Here is a 21,842-nt window from a genome sequence, read left to right on the forward strand (position 1 = left end):
TTCTATAGTAGGCTAAGAATTTTTCAATATATCTTCGTATGTACTGGCAAGTTCATAGGATGAACATTAAAGGCATTCTTGCCAACTTTCTGCAAAGAATTTAAGAGATTTTTAAATGTAAATTGATTATGCTTTTACCTTTGGCTCAATTTATAATACTATGGAGGAGATACGTCGATGATGTTTTTTGCGTATGGGCCGGAACTGAAGAAGAATTAAGAGCGTTCTTCAACACATTAAATATAAAATTTAAGATTAAATTCACCATAGAAAAAGCGCAAAATAATTCATTAAATTTTTTGGATCTGAAAGTTACTTTGACAGAGCATAACACTTTCACATACAATATTTTCCGTAAGTCAACCCAGACAGACGTTATCATCCCTTACAGATCATATCATTCAACCCCTATAAAAAACTCTGCTTTTATGTTTCTTTTCCACAGACTTCTGAGCGTTCCACTGTCCAAAAATGATTTTGACAGAGAATTGACGACAATATTTAAAATCGCTGAATCTAATGACTTTCCCAGATATTATGTTGAGAATATTTTGAGTTCTATAAGGAAGAAAATACTCCTCAAAAAAATATACCCCCACATTTGTACCAGACAAAATTACATCTCCATACCATTCTTTAAAGAGTTTAATGATAGACTGAATTCCATTCTGAGAAAACATGACTATTTAATTGTCAACAAACGACATCCAACCCTAGAAAATATCTTAACTAATAACAAATCCAAACTTAATAATGAATATCATAGTGGTATATACAAGATAACTTGTAACGATTGTCCGGCCTTTTATATAGGCATGACAACTCGTGCTGCCAAAGTAAGGTTCAATGAACATATAAAAAACAGGCCTAAATCAGCTTTTGGAAACCATTTAATCGAATGTAAACATGGGACCACAATAGAAAATCTGTCACTGATACGAAAAGAAAACAACTATAATAAACTAGTTCTCCTTGAACAGCATGAGATCCTCAAAAACAAGGATAATATTCACCTTCTAAATGACATCTCAGAATTTTCTGGGAGGCATTTATTCAAGTACTTATAAGAGACATTTCCAACATAAGAAAAATAACACCATATTCTATACCAATGATATGACCATATTCTGTGGTGTTATGACTCTGACAGCGATCTGTCACCTAATGTTTCCGGTCCATTCGTTTGACCTCATATGACGATACACATGCTTTTCTATTGGAGTTTGAAGTGGAAATTTGATGGTTCTGGTACTTCTTGTAGATAAACTGACATTAAACAACGGATTTTGATAAACCCCTTTTTTATAATACCCGTATGACAATTATTGCAACGATTCTTCATATCTTGACGGTAGGTTCGAGGTCACTCATGTTCTCCCTGTTAGCTTGTGAATTGTTATGTCGTGTCTAACAACTTGTCCATGGAAATTCTGTTTGATTATATGTTTATGTGTATTTCAGCTGGCCTGATGATGGCATAGATGCCGAAATCGATCGCCAAGAGAATTAAATAGAAAATTGAATTAGTGTGTTTTCTTTGCCTCTTCTGAATACCGTTCACACTAATGGAGGATTTCATTAATAGAATTTTAAATGTAACTCAAAATCATTAAAATCACACTTATGATTGCACCTAGAAATAAACCAAATTATGGAAAATTCTTCTTTGTTGTCACCCATGCAAAATGAACGCAGTTTGAAGACATTGCGATGCACCTATTTACTTCTGCGGACTGTTCCCAACACCATCAATTTCTTGTAGACCAGGTATGAGATCATGAACGTCCTCCTACCCGAGGCATACCGCTAACCTTATGAAAACAATAAACCCGTGATTTACTAAGCTCCGTAGCCGTTAGAGATTATCCTAGAGGATCAATCATCGAAAACAGCCTCTCCTGTCCAGGAACTAATCGCGCGGACGGCATTAGATGCTGAAACGTCAGCCGGAGGATATCGTTAGAAAGAAAAATGTTCGCGTTAATCGCCCATGAAATCAATCACACTTAGCGAGCCGAGGTTCGAATCCACTCGGAGCCAGTTAGTGCAATTGTTAAATTACATGTTTTTATCCATAAACGCGATTTTAATGCCCGGTTGGTGGAATTCCACCGTCGCTTATCGCATGTTTACTGCTCGTGGACGTGCTCTGGTCCGTCGAATTGCTGAAATACGGGCTAGAATTAGCCAGGCCGATATGAGACGGTCGAGAGCATGGCGAATTCCACGAAAATTTCGGTGAGCATGCAGTTTTCGACGGGTATTTACATAATTCGTGTCGTGACCGTTCTGCGTACATTAGGTCGAAGAAAAAAGAGAAATGATCCTGTTTCTTAGGAATATTCCTCTCAGTACTGGTTCCTTGTCCTAAAAATTCAACAATAATGACTCTATGTATAGGAGCTGTCATTTATGTCATCAATGTCATATGTCATACTGTGACGTTTGACAACCAGGATCTAAATATTACAGCAGATGATTAATTTTCACATTATCTTTTTTTGAATTTACGTGTCCCGAAACAAACTTGAAAATGGAGAAAATCACGAGAAAAATAATAAACCAAAATGAATAAACTGATGTAGAAAAGCAACTGAGCCATTAAAACAGCAGAGAGAGTACATGCCATTATCGGATTGAAATTCGATAAATATGTGACTGTTATATTTGAACCTTTCCAAGGCCATTAGCAGTATAGTTGGGCAAAATTGAATGTTGAAGAAGTATTGAAATATTTTCATTGAGAAAATTAAAATTAAATAATAATTAAAAAATTAAATGTTTTCTCTGCGTTGATTGGAATAAGCTTCTGCATGTAATGGGTAATATTTGAATCCCTTGATCATAAACATAATTCTTTTTGATGAGAATATTGAACCATACTTGCAGACTCCTGCGAGGCAACCCACATCATTTTAGAGGGCATTGAATACTTGGAAAATCTACTCATTCCATTAATTAACCATGTCATCAACTAATCTCCATTCATAAAGACAATTAACGATAATTTTAATTCCTTCGCTTAAACACCGTTCCGTTTAGTTATTTACCTGCTCTGCCTTTTAGTCACGTCTCTGTCCATGGAATAAAAAAAAGGTTTTTTCACGATTTTTGAGAACTTGTAAGACGAAGCTTGTTTCGGAAGTAATATACAAGGTGATTCATTGGTAAATGGCCGGAAACTAAGGAACACTAAGGTGAATCAGGATAACCTATATTTAAGGGGTCCATCTGTCTTTATAATCAGGATACAGAGTGTTTTACTGATTTTGTCAATTCATAACATTAGAACCACCCTATATATTTTGATGATATTCCGGTTTATTCTCCGCAACAACTAGTTTATACTGACATGGTTACCTGAGAAATAAGATTGAACCGAGGATTGAACTAAAAAAAAACGCCAATAAAATAAATCTGAATTTTCAGACAACACAGTGACCAAAATTTTCTAAAACACAATTCTACTCGGTATTTAGTAATTTTCCTGGTTTTTTTTAGCCAGTCATCAGGCCCTTAATTTTTATATCATAAACGAAGTCAAAAAATTGAAATACAAGAAATGAACAGAGATTTGTAATGAAAAAGAAGAAATTTTCGTGTCTGCTCCAAATTCTTTATTTAAAATTGCGCATGATAATTTCAAGTAATTTTACTACTGAAAACGATAGAATTTATTTATTAGATATGAGACCTCTGCTTTTGTAGCGTTTCACGTTTGTGTCCCAAAAAACTAAATCAAATTGGTAAAATTAATAAATACCGAATGAAATAAAAAATTTTGAAATTGTTGTTACTGTCTGAATATCCAGATTTGAGTACTTAGATTAATTGAGTACCTATTAATTAAAATACCATTCTGAAGTACGGGAAATACCTTGTCCCCTGTAGTTTTTTCTGCTTTTTTCGAATATCCCATCAAATTTAAGGAAATTTTGATACCCATGGTGTTTTTTCTGAGTTGAACATTATTCATCAATTTTTTCTAGGCTGGACATAAAAAAAATCAGTAACCATGTCAGTGAAACTAGTTGTTGCGGAGAATGAACGCAACAAATGTCATCGAAATATATGGAATGGTTCGAATGTTATGGATAAGAAATGGATAAAATAAATAAAAAACTCTGTATCTACAATATAAAGGGAGATAGATCCTTTAAATATAGGTTATTCTGACTCACCTCAGTGTACTCTATCTATTTGCCAAAATCTCACTAAAATATTTGTTTCACAGAATTACAGAAATGATCTAACGAGTGGCGAAATAGACTGAATTAGAAATTCTGTCCATGCACTTTCTCCAAAGGAAGCTTTTTGTCATAGTATCTAATATGAGATCAGATTTTTCACAAAACTGTACAGGGTGGGAGTAATGATAAAAAAAATTTTTATTCCTTTCAAAGATGCTTTCATCTATTTCGTAAAGTTGATATGTAAAGAATCAAAACACACAAAAATTATTCTTTCTGGGAACCATGCACGCTCAAAAGTTTCGTTCGAATGCCAAAATAGGCCTCTAAAAATATAATCCCTTAATATTCATGGTTAGGTTGTCCGCATCGTACTTTCGATTTTCCATAAGAATAACGCAGGAAAAAAATTTTGTTTCTTCCTATTTTTATAACTAATGGACGATGAATTACATTGCAATATCCTTCTACATCTTGTAGAGAATTTATCGCTCTAAAAAAAAAGGTTTGATGTAAACGCTGTGAATTCAGAAATAAACTTTCAGTTTGTTTTAAAATCTGTAAACTTATTAATTTGAGAGTATTATAAAAAAAACTGTTGAATTAGGGGTGAATTGAACTTTGACCTTGAATAACTGTCGACAGAGTTCATTTACCGATAAATGGCATCCGACCTTTTTTGTAGAGCGTTAATTTTTCTACAAAATATAGAAAGGATATTGTAGTGCAAATTATCGTTCACAAGTTATAAAAATCAGTAGAAAAAATTTTTTTCCTGTGTTATTTTTATGGGAAATCGAAAAGTGCGATGCTGACAACCAAAACATTCATATTAAGGGCTGATATTTTCAAAGACCCATTTTGGCATTTAAATGAAACTCAGTGCCAATATCTTCAGTTGATATTCCCTTTCGCTTCTGTTTGACATGTATATACTTTCGTGAATGTTGATGAAAGACTAAATAATGTAACAACGGACTTTTTGGCTACCGATTTCAATGCCACCCATATTGTTCCACTTAATGAGGATCAGGAAACGATTCTGAGAGATTCCGCGGGTCCGGCTCTTTCCACGAACTTGATGCCTTAATAGGCTCTCTCAGAAATTTCCGCGAAATGATCGCCACAAGAAAGATAATTGCAATCTTTCCGATTTATCGGCGTAGAAAAATGAACAGGGTTAATTGCGGATATCTCATCTGAGAACGGTAGAAACTATTTCCTTTTTTCCCCTTCTTCCATGTCTGAAATGTCTTATTTATGCCTTGTATACGGTTGAATGGTGAGGTGACCATTTTTGGTCCATGTACGTAGAATTTTTAGCCGGCGAGTTCTACATATTCTTAGATCTCATCAGTCTAGATGGAACGGAGTAATTGCTTGCCTTATTTACAAATAAGGACCCCGATGTTGAAAGATTGAATTTATTGGAAGTTGGCGTCTTGTGTACCGCGCCGACTGCAGCGAACGAAGAACTTTCGGTATTTTTAACCATACTCAAGCATGTGCTTTTTCAAGTCTTTTACATGTGTTAGGCTGAAGCGGAAGTTGTAATTAGTGAGAGCCGGATTGTTTATTAGTATTCGGAATAATTTGCTCCAAATCTTCCCTTTGTAGCAGAGAAGGTGATTTTTAGAAACAAACAGATTAGTGATTTTTATTTTATTTGTTTCGTTAGAAAACTGCTTCCTATCTTTAGATACACTAAATCTGTTGCCCCACTTCCCTTAGTGAAAAAAGAACACTCGAAAGATGCATTACAATCGAGTTTACAATTCCCATTGCAAAATAAGCGATACGCCCTCTGGTGGCAGCCAGAGTAACCCGAATGTGGCTGTAACCATAGAAATCGGAGAATTTTTATTCTATTAAGGCCCGGTACTTTCACCTTCGAATAAATTTTATTCACTGTCAATAAGTATCTGTCAAATAATTTCCTATCTGAAGGATACCTTATTTCGGTGCTTTCAGATGAAATTATTTGACGAACAACAATTCTATGAAAGCACGGTATACTACTTTTCACTGATTAATGTAAAATAAGACACCGCATGGTAGAAATTGTCATAATTCCAACTAGAAAGCAAATATTTCGTGAAAATCATACAAAGAATAACCATATTTTAAGAATCTAAAAAATTCAACCAATAATGACGTAACGATATTCGATCTATGACAAATAAACTCTTATTTTTAAGTTTCAATGACAGATTTATTCGATGAATAAGACTTATCTATCGAATAAATTTATTTAATTCGCCCGTGAAATTACCGGGCCTTAAACAACAAAACTCTCAATAAAACAACAGCCATAGTATAGTTCCGTAACTGCTTACCCTAATTGAACTCAATCATATTTGCAATCTTATTTTGCAACGCCAATAGCCAGTAACGGTGAGGCGGTAGTTCGTAAACTCAAAGTTCATTTAATTTCAAAGCTTTGTTAAATTTCTTTCTCAAGTAAAACTATAAAAGCTTGAAAAGTAAAGACTCGCAAACAGTGTAGCGCAAGCCAATGTATAACAAATACAACGCAATATATTCCTACGGCATCAACTCCATAATCTAAGTTCATGGTGGGTTTTTATAAACTCAATTGAACTGGTAATTGAATTAATAACTGAGAATTAAGATTATGGAAGAATAACACTGGGGTTTATAAAATTTCATGTGTCACGTATTAGGAAGATCTACCTACATCTTTCACCTTTTGAACAAAGAATTAACAATTAAAATGAAAGCAAAATTTGGAAAATATGAATTTTTCACTCTCGTGAACCATCATTTCGATAGAAAAAATAGGTGATATATATGTTTAGAGTGCTGGGTGTGGCTATTTAAGTTCTATAGAAAAGTCTTTCACTCGTACAAATATTTTAACAGAAGATTCTTGAGCTCTAAAAAAACACTTTCTTCCCTTACCATTTTTTCCGAATCGGCTCGGTTCAAAAGATACAGGGTGTTGAAAAACCATAAAAAAATGTTATTTTTAGTTCTCACAAGAGGTTTCATTGATTGAAGAGAATTTCGGAATATAGTTTTTCATTTATTTCATGAGTCTTTTCCGAACAAAAGATATCACTCACGTCTTCCATTTTTCTCATAATGACTTTCATAGAAAGTAAAAATAACAAATAATTCAAAGAACGCAACTCTTGAAATTATGAGTTGAACACTATCTAATGAATGTTTTAACGTTTTGTAAAATAAAAGTATTCTTCATATTTTCGCGTATTTTACCATTTGTTCCGATTCGGGCCTGATAAAAAAATATATAGCCATTTTAAGTTTTCATAATGAGCTATGCCACCCCTGAAGAAACAAAATTCCCTTCAGAATAACAAGCTAAATCTTTGACACTACACATCTGTGGCTCTTTCAAACAGAGATGCATTCAGCCAAACTACCCAGTTTTCCGAATATCACAGATATTTTTTATCATCAAATTACTCGAAAACTACAAAAAAAAAATTGAGGAATACTTTTATTTCACAAAACAATCAAATATTCATTAGATAGCGTCCAACTTAGTTTCAAGAGTTGGATTCTTTGAATTTTTTTATTTTTGCGGTACCTACGTAATGGTCATAATGACAAACTGAAAGACGTGTGTGATATCTTGTGTTCGAAAAAGATTCATCAACTGAATGAAAAAGTATATACCGAAATTTATTTCTTTCGATAAAACCGTTTGTGGAATACAACTGAAAATCTCGCTGAAAATAACATTTTTTATGGTTTGCAACAGCCTGTAAGTTTGAAACCGAGCCGATTCAGAAAAAATGGTATGAGAAGAAAGTGTTCCTTTTGTTCTCAAGAATCAACTGTTACTTTTCGTAACACTATTCTGAAATTAATTTTTGCCTACTTTCCAAAAGCTTGTTTTTCGATTTTATGTTGAAGCTGATAAAATGAAAAGTTCTGGTTTTTCAATGAAAATCTATAGAACCAACCTAGCGATACTTAAAAATGAAATATCATCCATTTGTTCTTTCAAAATGATGGTTTTCAAGAGTCGAAGTTTTTTTGTATTTGCAGAACTTTACCCAAAAATAATCCGATGCTTAGAACTGGTACCAGAACTCTATTTTGCGAAAAACGCGGCGTCCCATGAAGTCAACTCCACTATTTTTTATTATAATCCACCAATTTTTCATCTATAGCATGATTTCCTCCGAAAATATCAATTAGATCTCATAAATTTAATATTGACGTTCGTGATTGATGTAATCAGGAAACCAACAAGTTTCCCGCCCTGTCTGTCCCCTATCTAATCGAATATTTTGTATTTTAGGTAAAGTGGAGCCAGGCGCCCACACGTCATCTTTCAACATGGGATATCTCGTCGGACCCTACGGCTACCCTAATGGAGCAGGCGCCATCCCCGTATCAATGGTAAGTCCTCAATTTCATGCATCGTTTTCTGCATACTTCGAAGTAGTGGTAATTGCACTCTGAGTAATACCTGAGTCGTTGAGATGTCATGTTTGGATAAAGGTACTATCTCTGCAATGACTAGAACGTCAGGTATTTGGGCAGGAAGTCAAGGGACAGTCGATCATAAAGCAATGGGGATTTTCTCGTGACTTCTATTATCCCAATGTACGCACATTTGTATTGTCGAAAAAGGGTCTTTTATTTGTTAGCAGGAAAGAGACATAAATACAAGGACTCATCAACTAATGCCGACGTGTTTATGTGACCTTTAAATTTGAACTGCTTTATTGCGGCTTTCACGGCAATTGCAGTCGAAATATTTGTATTGACTTCAGTTATGGACAGCCGTGAAATTTATTCTGTCAAGTTTCTTAATATTTGTTTATAGATGTACATATGTAATTGTACCTATTCCTATTTCGAACCACGAAAATCTTATGGTTATTCTGAGCATGCGTTGTATCAAGTTGCGAAACCTAGAGAGAAATTTTATATTGTATAGGGTGGACAAAATTGCTGATACCTGAACTATAACATTTTCAACCCAACGAGATAGAGAAAAATGCATGGCACAGTACGTTTGTCTTTTTATGAGAAACTAATAATGCCATCAACTGAATTCCTATATCTTCTTTTGTTTTCGAGTTATGGGTCAAAATTAAAATTTCAACTTTGGTCATTATCTCTGTTTCTGTTTGCTAGGATGTTGAAATGAAAACATTATATAGACACTTTTCTGATAGCAATCCAGTGGCTTACTGTGATTTTTCCAACAGGTATATTTGCTGAGCTAAAACATACATATAAACATAAAGATATAACGATAGTTTAAAATGACTTAGAAAGACTAAGGGCGATGTAAGATATATTTCTGAAACGGTAAGAAAATGGCGAATCTTTCTAGGTCATTAAACTACTAGATATCGATTGAAATTTATTTTGGGAGGATTTTGCATCTCTTCATAAACTTTTTAGGGTTTTCACTCCCAATCTCTGAAACAAAATCAATTAAAAATGAAATCAACGATTTGCTCCTGCGTAAATTCTTGCACTAATTTGTCAGGAGCAAATTAACTAGAAAAAATTGTTGCCTGACAATGAACTCAAAATAAATAACGTTGAAATTATAATTCTTTGTAACGTTTCGGAGTCTATATCAGACTCCTTCATCAGACGAAAAAATCTACTTTTGAAAATCTTCTGAATTGTGGCTTTTTGTCTGACATTAATTGTCAACACACAGAAACAGAGACTGCACAGAAACGTTGATTCATTTAATTTTGAAATTACCGGATGACAGTTCCTTCTTTAACGTTACAAAGAATTATAATTTCAACGTTATTTATTTTGAGTTCATTGTCAGGCAACAATTTTTTCTGGTTAATTTGCTCCTGACAAATTAGTCCAAGAATTTACGCAGGAGCAAATCGTTGATTTCATTTTTAATTGATTTTGTTTCAGAGATTGGGAGTGAAAACCCTAAAAAGTTTATGAAGAGATGCAAAATCCTCCCAAAATAAATTTCAATCGATATCTAGTAGTTTAATGACCTAGAAAGATTCGTCATTTTCTTACCGTTTCAGAAATATATCTTACATCGCCCTTAGTCTTTCTAAGTCATTTTAAACTATCGTTATATCTTTATGTTTATATTTATGTTTTAGCTCAGCAAATATACCTGTTGGAAAAATCACAGTAAGCCACTGGATTGCTATCAGAAAAGTGTCTATATAATGTTTTCATTTCAACATCCTAGCAAACAGAAACGGAGATAATGACCAAAGTTGAAATTTTAAGATTTATTCATAATTGTCACAAATTAATGTGTTATTCCACATAAAGACTGAAACCTTCCAGGAATGGATTACTCCGTTAACTACTTTAGTTAAACTCCGATGTCGAGAGTGTTGCTGTTCATAACTGAACCCCCATCGAGTTTTTTTTTATCTGAAGAAAGTTGAGCAGAGAGACGTGTTTCAAGCTCCAGAACTCCGCCGCCGTACGCGACCGAGGATATTATCATCACATTTAGTGATCCTTTGATGTTTTCCCATTTTGTTCTCTCTCCCTTCCCGCGAAGCCATAAAGCATGTAGTATCTGCGGAAAATGTACGTTATAATACAGATAATGGGTGGCTTAGATATGATGTTTGAAAATCAGGAACGGATTCAGTAACATCAAATTGCTAAGCTAACTTTGCCTCGTTCATTTCAATTCACTTCGTTGTATGCCTATTGGGACAAATTATGGTGCGATTCTAAATGGAAATATTCGATTATAATCGAATTATAATATCACATGATTGAACAGAGGGAGAAAAATGTCTTGACATTGGATCAAAAACCAAAATGCATGGTGATATGCTACATCATTATGTTAACAACTGTCCATATTTTTTATTTTCCTATTAAAACTAATCCTTCAATTTTTCCGTTTATTGCATGCTATAAACTCATTTATAGTTCTTTTCATGGCGTATCACATTATTATGTTAACAATTGTCCTTATTTTTTTCTCCGTTTTTCTCTATTAAAGCTAATCTTTCAGTATTTCCATTTATTGCATTTTTGTTATCATTTGATCTATAATTATTTTCTATTGAACTTTTATGGAGACTTTTAGCCATTACATTTATTACCTTGGCCTTGAAATATGGATCAAAACTAGGAAATTTATATAGGAATGAAAGGATCTGAGTATTTTCATTAGTTACTCATTATAAGATAAGAATGACAGATGATTTGACAGAATTTTTTTGTCCCACTTTACATAGAACCGAAAAAAATTTCTATTTTGTTTCATACATGAGTTCTTACCTGTCTTACATTGTTTTTTGAAAACTGTAGTGTTCACTATTCGTAACTCGATTTGAAAGCTATCAAAGAGTTTTCGGATCTGCTTTCTAATTATCAATAATTTCAAAGAAAATATACAAAGTTTTCGAAATGCAGAAACCGGAAACTGAATGCAAAATCAAATTCTCTGTCTCTGAAATTGTGGAAGCTGGAAAAAATGAGTTCATTCTTCAATCTGCTGACCTGTGTACATATATTATCTTTTTACTGGTCTCTGAAAATTTTGTTTGACATTTCAATATGTCACATTTCTGAGCGGATCAGACTCGGGATTAGATCTGTTCTAAAAAAATTAACTAGGCTTGGCCTTCCGCTTGGTCCTCGGCTTGGTGTTTCGAAAAGAACTCGTTTATGTACATTTCTAAAGATATACAGGGTGGACAAACATATACAGGGTGAGTCCTTGACTCGTACAAATATTTAAACAGTACATTCTTGAGGTCAAAAGAAACACTTTTTACTTTCAACTTTTTTTCCGAATGGGCTCATATTAAAAGATACAGGCTGTTGAAAAACCAAAAAAATTATTTTTAGATCTATCACACACATTATCGAATGAAATGAATTGCGGAGAATAGCTGTTCACTTATTTGATGAATCGTTTTCGAACACAAGATATCACCCATGTCTTCCATTTTTCTCATTATGATCATTACGTACCATAAAAGTAGCAACAATTCAAAGGCCCCAACTCTCGAAACTAAGTTAGACGCTATCTAAAGAATATTTGAACGTTTTGTAAAAGTATTCTTCATATTTTCTCGTAGAATGCGCCGTTTTCGAGTAATTTAATGATAAGAAATCAAAAAGTATATCTATCAAATTTGAAAAATTGGGTAATTTTGCTGGATACAACTCTGTTTAACCGATCTACAGATGTGTGTAGTGTCTCAGGCTTAGCTAGTTATTCTGGAGGTCATTTTGTTTTTCTAGGGGTGGCACAGCTCATTTTGAAAACTTAAAATAGCTATATCTTCTTATCAGGCCAAAATCGGAAAAACTGGTATAGGAAAGTATTTGTACTCACCCTGTTTAACAATTTTGCAATTACTATTTCCATTCCAGAGGTAAAGAGATCAAGTTCTCTATCCGAGAGTGGGGAGTTCAATTCCCACTAGAGTTTTTTTGAAATTACATATAGGCCCAGTTGTAGGAAAGCCCATTACGATTTGACGCCCCATCAAAATTTAAAATTGGCATTTTCGTAGGAAATAATGGAGGATTAACATTTTTAACGGACTTTCCTGTAACTGGACAACAAGGATTTTTTTGTGATTTTGGGATATTATCATCATTCGATTAAGGGACCTACATCTCTAGAGGATCTTAGGCCTTCGTTTTTTATTATAATATTTTCGAATATGGCTAATAGGGAATACTCCTTCTGACGAAAATCATGTATTTTTAATGAAATATCTTTGAAACGTAACATTTTGAAATAACCACTTCAACCGTTTCCCCAAAAAAATTATTTTATGCACTTAAAAATGAAAAATAAAAATGGGTATTTAAAGTTTAAAGCGTTTTGTGAGAATTGTACAAGCCGGCAACATCGACTGAAATATGCCTTGATAATAAAGGACAACAAATGCATTATCTTGATGAGATAGACAAAGATGGCTGTCTATGACGAACGAGGTAGGTCGTAAAATTTTATAGGATTTTTATGGCCGGTTGCAGTTGAAGCTCGCCAGTAAGAACGCGCCTGTAGATCAACAGCTGTTATTTGATAAACAAGCTGATTGGACATTGTTCTTTTCATTCTCTTGTATGCGCTGTTGCCAAGTCGTAAACTTCGCACAAAGCGATTTAAATTTTAAAACCCCATATTTGAAGGATGATTTTGAATAGTTTTCGCGGTGAATTTGAAAAAATCATGAATGAAACTCATAATTATTCAGTTTAAACTTGCATATGCAGTGATAACCCAAATTGAGGAGAATTCCCCATTCTTCGGCCGGTCTCTGGTTCGTGTTATGGTCCAGCCCTGGGTGATGATCCTGGCCGATTACTAGACTTCCCCGCGACATTGTCGTGTAACACACTTTGGGGAAGAGAAAAAACCGCCACCGATGCATTTATCGTAATGCACATAGACTTGTTGGTACCTACGTGTATACTTTGCCGCAATTTATGCATTCCCGTTTCCTTTTCAGCCGCTAAAAGGATAGGCGTTAAGTCCGCATCATCGAGCAGGCCATTAGAAAACAATGCTTCTGGATGTAATGCTTCATGCGAACCCTTTGTGATTTTTTTCGTGTATTTTCGAACCGCAGCAGTACACTCGACGTGGAGCACTTGGATGTTACCAAGTATTACCGCTGCTTTTACGGCCGATACGCCATGCCTATTGTTGAACCCCCTAGCTGGCGGTTTTAAAGCCGATTTGCGTTATCGATCTCCGAACTTCGAGGATGATACGCTCCCGGAGAGGATGGATTAAAAAAAAACACGGATTCGAATTTGATGAAAAGTTGATACATTTTCTGTCCTTTCATTCAGATCATTTTCCCGCTTCAAAAACAAAAAGATTTCTGATATCGATTTAAATTTAATCCGCGAGCACTCCCAGTCTCCGAAAATATACCTATGTATACAGGGTGTCCCGGAAAATGTGGGAAATCTCTCAGACCCAGATAGACCATAAAAAATGAAGATGACAAATTCCCATAATTTTTTTTCCTAGCGGCCTCCTAAATGACGCCACTGGAAAATCATTTTAGGGGAATAAGTTTCAAACTCAAATTTTATCGGATTCAATATCATCAACTGAAACTTGTTTTTCCTTGAATAACATTCGTATCGCACTTTTTTGCAGACAAAAAAACTAAACTTCATGTTATTTTCAATAGAATTTCAAAAATTACTTCTTTCATTATTTTTTTTTCGAAAACGGTTCATTTTATCGACACTGAACAAGAGTACCTTTTCTTCAGCTTAATGTTCAAGGTATCCAAATTTGGTGTTTTTAGCACCTTATCATACAGGGTGCTAAAAATGTAAGCATTAAAATGTACAACCTAGTCCGCCCCTGGTAAACTGAACAAGCTAATTTAAATTTGAGTGCGGTAATTTAAGAGGTCCTCACTACTATTAATCATATCAAATTTTCATTAAATTATATCAAGTAGTTTGAAATTTATTCCACTAAAATGAATTCCTAGTGGCGCCATTTAGGAGGTCGTATCTTCGTAGGGAGGGCTGCTAGGAAAAAAAATTATGGGAACTTGTCATCTTATTTTTTTATGTTCTATCTGAATCCGAGAAATTTCCCACATTTTCCGGGACACCCTGTATATTTCATTACACCAGACCGCTTACCGCTGAAAGGTCAGAACACCCTATATTATATATAATATTTGTGATGACCAACCATGTGGCTCAAGAAAAATGTAAATTTATGACTGGGGCATCATCCGTTTCGTATATAAACTCAAATGAATGATGGTCCGGTTAAAAATTCATATTTTTCTTCAGTAGAAAGGTTGGTCACAACAAATATTACATATAGTACAGGGTGTTGCGACTTTTTTTGTACCAATAGTCAATTTTGCGCAGAATGTGCAATCCTAAAAAGCATTCTCTCTCCTCCAGAGGCATTAATTAATCCACACTATCTTACAATTCGAATAAATTGAGATTAGATAAAATTAATTAGCACTTCGAGATATTCTAAATAATCCTTGCAAGTCAACAACCACAAATTAGATGATGTAAATACAGAATAGGAGCAATTCTATTGGCAAAAGGTTATCGGATGGTGAGGCATCGTCAACAAGGTAATAAATTAGCGTGAATCTGTCCTTAGGATTCCTCAGGAACTAGAAAAATCGTTTCTGATATAAAGAATTAACATTCTCGAAGGACTTAAAACGTTGTATAATCTATCGATAAACATTAAAAGTGTTATTATGCGTGTTTTTCTGAGTGACCACCATAATCTCCGAAATTCTTTGCGACACCATCCGGTTAACAGGTGACGAATCTATGAGATTTCAAAGAAATATCCAGAGTTAGGCGGATTCTCTTGCTATGGTATCATGAGATGGTTAACGTTTTCAAGAATAAGGTGGGTGAATAATAAAAGAAATTATGAGATACATAACACCCGCTGATACCTCAAAGTATTAACAGAAATAACACATGGTTTCGGTCTTATTTGACCTCGTCAGACAAACACAACTCCCACCTCGACGACAATGCAACCAATTGAATGCCCCGGTGTTCATAAGAAGGTAATCAAGTTGGACAAATCGAATTTATCCATTTACGTAATTTTTTTCATAAGAATACCGTTGGGTTTCATAAACCATTGAGTTTTTACCTGAGGTATGGCATACTGTCAAAAATCTCAACATGAAAATGTTCAGCAAAAATTGTGATTAGTTCTCTATAAGTAAACGTTTTAATAGGCCATCGACAGTTGGATATTCTGTATACAAGCGCATATGTATCCTTACACTAAGAGACATTGAAATGAGATCACCGAAAATGATCATAGTTTAAGGACGCTATCTGTGGAAAGAAATATTTTAAGTATTACACATTTGTGTGCAGTGGGGCAAAATTCTCTCGCTTCAGTCGGAATATATGAAGAAATTTCCGTTCATTCACAATTTTCGTTCGCGAAGCAATTCTCGGAGCCAGTTCGCGTAATTGCACCACTGTTTAAGCCCACCATTATTACAAAGTCGGAATTACTTGGGAGCATTTCAGCTCCTACGTTCCACAAGTGAGAGCACGTTTGTAATTGGACCATAATTTCTGAAAAAACACAGCCACTTTTCTCGATCAGATCACCATTTCGCGAATCCATTTGCATGATATTTCGGAATTGCCGTTATCGAAGTAACTTGCATGTGACAGGGACGTACTGCAAAGTTTTGGCGAGGGCTTCGGTGGAAATTGGTATAATGAAATATGTTCGCTTCAAATATCCACCAAGGTTAGGTGGTCAATAAGACTTTTCGCATCAGCAGACTTTAATAAGACCGCTAAGGGGCACACAAGTGTTGGCTAAGCTCAGGTTTTTGTGATTTCGAGTGGTTTTTATGAACTCTTATCTATTTTCTGAGGAAAAGTCGTTCAGTTAAAATTACTCATCCTTCAGTGGTGGTATTGGACAGCATTGACTCGTACAAGTTTGTTAAACCAACATGTGACGACAATCCGAAAAGCCCTCAAAATATATTGTACAGTGCGCGTCAATATTATGGAACAAATTAATTTTCTCAGAAGAAAAATATTTGGCAATAAAATCCTGAAACAGGTCAATTTTTGTTTCACTTTTATCCAATTTTTATGCATTTTTGAAGGATTTTTGTTGCACCCTGTGCCATCCCCATCAACCCTCTAAATTTTTTGAACAGGGAAAGTGGGTCATTTGGTACTTTTTTGGCAAGGTCTTTTTATCTTCTTTACAGGCGGTCAGAAATTTTCAAGAAAATTTTTTTTTAGTTTAGTTAGTTCAAAGAGGTTTTGAGTATGTATACTTTGTCATGGCTCATTTACTTTGAGCCGATGGTACCTGATGAAATTTGCCACCGAATGAAAGTCGACCATTACAGTTTTGTTCATGCACAGCTTTAAACCCCCTCACATTAAAAATTAGAATGTGTGAAACACTGCGCTTCAGTTATGATCTTAAGTAGGTATGTTATTAGTACGTTTCTACTGAAGTTGAAACGTACGACAAATTTCATCAGGTACCATCGTGTCAAAGTAAATGAGCCATGACAAAGTGCACATACTGAAAACCTCTTTGAACTAACTAATTTAAAAAAAAAATTTTTTTTCTTGAAAATTTCTGCACACCTGTAAAGAAGATACGAAGACCTTGCCAAAAAAGTATCACATGACCCACTTTCCCTATTGAAAAAATTCAGAGGCTTGATGGGGATGGCACAGGGTGCAACAAAAATGCATAAAAATTTGGTAAAAGTGGAACTAAAATTGACTTGTTTCAGGATTTTATTGCCAAATTTTTTTTCTTCTGAGAAAATGAATTTTGACGCTCACTGTATATTCTATGTTCTGAGGATTAGCCCCATAGGAAACCAATTTGACTTTGAATCTCCCCCATAAACTTTGCAAGAAGTATCTGCCTACAACGTACTGATTGAAACTTTGATTCGTAATATACAGAGTGCTTCACTGAAAGTGTCCAGTGTTTATAACTGGTGTTATAACTGATTGTCTCAGCTCATTTATTATTATATTTTTGCATCCTACACAAAATTTCATCTTAATTTATTGTTACTTTCCCATCACAGAACCTCAAAGCTCCTAAAGGTTTAAATTTTTCCGAAATTTGGACGTAAACATCGTTTTCTTCCTGGCATGAGTAACAGCGTTCAAAATGGCTCTAGGCTTGAAGAATACGTTCTAGACTTGGCTAAGTCGATTAGAATGTATCTCGGAGAAAAAACAACAAGATTTACATATGCTCTTCAATTTTGTGGAATCAAGAAACCATCAGTGCTCCTCTACGAATTATCGAAATCATCCATTTTTTCTCAACCGCAGCAAGTTGAGTTGACGCAGCGTTATTACTGAACTTCGCAATCGCGCATTTCCAAATTTCACGCCCGTTTGAAACCTAGTCAATTCCAGATTCTTCGCCGGCAAAAATCTCCTGATTATACTTCGTTAATTAGTTTTTCGAGTTCATCGTCGTGGTTACGTCAAGGTGTTTACCTCAAAAGCTGAAAGGATCGTTAACAGAGCACGCCTATATGAGTTTGTAAAATCAAAATTGAACCCGAGGCTACCGTCCTTCAGTCTCTGGTGTGCTCGCAATTATCAGCCTTTGTGGAACTACTTTAGGCAACACCTATTTCAGCCAAATTAGTTGCTGGCCTGTGGGAGCATCGTAAAATTTCGCCTTGCCTAATTAATTTCTTTGGTAATGACGGGCCTTATTGCACGATGACACACCAAAGGCGAATGGCGAAATGTGGATACGAAAATTGAAAAATACAGGTTTGCGCAGGTGGTAAATATCCTGCTCAACATCCTTGTACGACTTGAAATTTTAAGACATCGCTGTTTATTGTTTTGATTTTAAACTTTCTCAAAATCTCTGAAGATTATGCATATATGTCTACAAGGTGTATTTGAAAGTGAGGATTTTTTTCAACAGAAGGTAAAACTGGCCAAAATGAAGCGTTTCACCAAAAATCACTTATATAAAACTTTCAAAATTACAAAGTTGAAAAATAAATTGAAACCTAATACGACCCTATACCGTTTGTTAGCTAAATTATCGCAAAGCAGTGGAAAAAAAACCTCCTGATTCGTCCATGTGGTTTCGTTTAGTATAATAATAATAATAATAATATGTTTATTAATTCCAAGAAATTACACCAAACAAGATATAAAAATGGAATAAGTCAAAAAACATATTGATTAGGAATCAAACAGACAAAATATTAACATACCTATCTCCTACAGTACGGAATAAATTCAGATAAACTGTATGGCTCTGATTTCAAAATAAAACAATATAAAGATTTCTTAAATTCCTTATCGCAAGTGATCATTCTAATAGTTTTTGGTAGAGCATTGTACATAGATATTTCCATACATTCAACAGTTCCCTCCCTTAGTATTGTCCTATGAATAGGTACATTATAAGGAAACATTCTTCTGGTGTTATTAAAATTTTTGTAATCCTCAAAATAATGAATTCTTTTAAAAAAAAAAAGTATGAGCCTATATACATATAATCCATAGACAGTGAGTATATTATTTTTTTCAAAATTTCCTCTACATGATTCTCTATAACTCAAACGTAACATAGTACGCAATGCCCTTTTTTGAACAACGAAAATATTTTCCACATTTGATGAACTACCCCAAAAAATTATTCCATATGAAAGTATAGAATGAAAATTTGCAAAATAAAGTATATTGTCTCATTCGATATGCCCTTTTTTGAACAACGCAATGCCCTTTTTTGAACAACGCAATGCCCTTTTTTGAACAACGAAAATATTTTCCACATTTGATGAACTACCCCAAAAAATTATTCCATATGAAAGTATAGAATGAAAATTTGCAAAATAAAGTATATTGTCTCATTCGATATTTACGTGGTAATGAAAATGGAAACTTACCAATAAAATTCGTCTAAATTATTCACGAATTTTTTCACAATGGGCATCATAATCTTCGAAATTTCCAACAATCGTCGTAAAAATAGGATGAATTGGGGAAATATAGCACTTTTTCAACATAACTAACATAAGCACTTTCAAGAAACTGCCTTGATTTTCTAAATTTTTTTTTCACCCTAAAACACCCTGTATATATATGCATTAATGATTTGTAATTCGTTGCTGTTATAAGAATTATACAGTTTTCGTTTTAGTGTCATAGCAGCAATCTTCTTCTTCAATTATATCGTACACTTTTTCTTCTTGCTAGAGCTTTCGAGATTATTTATTTATTTTCCCTTCATCAGGAGAACTACAATCGAGACTACAATACAATAACAAGTTAGTAAAAAGGACATAAAATGAATATTATAAACGGCCTCTTATGTGTGATATTTTTTTTCCACAAAAAAACAATAATGTTCTTTCTATCAAAAAAATGTGGTAATTGGTTCTAATCCTGCTGGTTTGTACATTAGTTTCGGCAGTCAATTCGTCTGGAAAGCGTTAATCAGCACCTCCAATTCGAAATTACTGGTTACCCGTCTATCTAAATCAATCTTACGCCGTTCGTCTCTTTGTATTGCCCGCTGCTCCTTCATCGAGCTATAAAACTGTTCCGCCAACTCGTTGTGGCGTGATACCTCAGCATATCCGCGCTAGGAGCTATTAATCTTCACGCACAGATAAGAAGTTCCTGCTATTGTCGGAAAATGCTCGTACAGAGGTCAGAATTGAGACTTCAACAATATAAAGCTGACTCTTGATGTTAGAATCATTTTAGTTCCAATTTTTGTTTTGAAATACATTTCAAAAACAATGAATTTTATACAAGGCTCTATACAAAAAAGCGTGACATACCAAAGTCAACACAATCAAAAATAAAGTGAGTGCTTTGTCGTGGCTCTCAACTAATTAAAACAATAAATTTCACTTAATGTCCCCACAATCTTGAGGAAGGAGAAACTGTCTCCGAAACGTTGGCGAGTTTTTAATAAAGATTTGAAAGAAGAGTTAAATTTTTCCAAATTCCCACAATAACTTTTGAATGATAATTATATTTTTCAAAGGAACATCCCATTTTTTCGCGCATTTTTTAATTCTTTGTCAAAAAATGAGCTGACTTTGCTATACCTAACTATTTCCGTTTGTGAAATATTCATCATTTTCCTCAAAATGTAACGTTGTCAAAGAAATTCATAATATCATTCGAATTGGCAACAGCAGGTGTACTAAATTTTGACCGGTCACTCAAATCCCTTTCAGCCATTTATTGTGGCTTGAGTAGACGATCAATAGTATACAGTGTGTTTTATATTATCAGGAACACTTACCGCTTAATTGAACTTCAGTAACATTGTTATTTCCGAGGTTCTTTCAAATGGAACAGCCTATATTTTACCACGTGGCAAGATTCATTCTTTCATTTCCCTTCCTTTGAGTTAAAAATCTTACAAACGAAGAGAGTTAGGTATCTAAGGATACCTTATCAAACTCAGCTTATGTTTTCTCAAAGAATTCAAAAATGCAAAAAATACAGGGCTTTTAATTGAAAAAAAAAATTAAAATTTGATGTGTCACGATCTTTTCAAATACCTTGTAATGAAAGTCGTTATTTTTAAAATATAGTTCAGATCGACATACTTATACTTCCCCGGACTAACTTCTGAGAAAATATATCACGTGGCCACGACAATCCGAGGATCAGCTTGACTCATCTTGAATTCGATAACGAAAGAAGATACAATAATCCGAAAATAAACTCGGCTTGGAGGAATTTTTTTATGTTTCAAATTAAAATTATCTCGACTAATAATATTTCCAGTTTCATGTTGATTTGTATGAATAACCAAATCTCTCAATTCAGTTCTTTAGTAGAACTAAATTATATTAAACTGAATATCACCTCCTCAACTTTTTATATTGAAAAATCCCCCCCCCCCCCCCATTTAATTTTGCAATTTTTTATGGATCATACCCGGAGTATAGTGTTTATTGAAAGATTTCCCTTACCTCTTGATAACCATCGGATAATTCCAATGAGAAACATTTGCGAGAAATTCAAGGTTGACTATATAAAATGCTTTACATACAGGGCGCGTCTTTGACTCGTACAGATATTTTAAGACTAGATTCTTGAGGTCAAGAGAAACACTTTCTTCCTGTATAATTTTTTCCGATTCGGCTCTGATAAAAGGATATA

At 34.3% G+C, this 21,842-nt stretch overlaps 1 protein-coding gene across 5 annotated transcripts in view; it reads left to right on the top strand.

Annotated features, from left to right (window-relative positions):
• The window catches only part of LOC123323004 (protein pangolin, isoforms A/H/I/S), a 329,222-nt gene that overhangs the window by 17,293 nt on the left and 290,087 nt on the right, over window positions 1-21,842 (top strand). For all 5 annotated transcript variants that reach the window (XM_044911176.1, XM_044911177.1, XM_044911170.1 and 2 more), the window contains exon 3: window positions 8,485-8,585. In XM_044911176.1, the coding sequence (XP_044767111.1) occupies window positions 8,485-8,585 (101 nt within the window). The remainder of the gene's footprint in view (window positions 1-8,484; window positions 8,586-21,842) is intronic.

The sequence above is a fragment of the Coccinella septempunctata genome, chromosome 1 (assembly GCF_907165205.1).
Source record: "Coccinella septempunctata chromosome 1, icCocSept1.1, whole genome shotgun sequence".
In the NCBI taxonomy this organism is placed as follows: Eukaryota; Metazoa; Arthropoda; class Insecta; order Coleoptera; family Coccinellidae; genus Coccinella; species Coccinella septempunctata.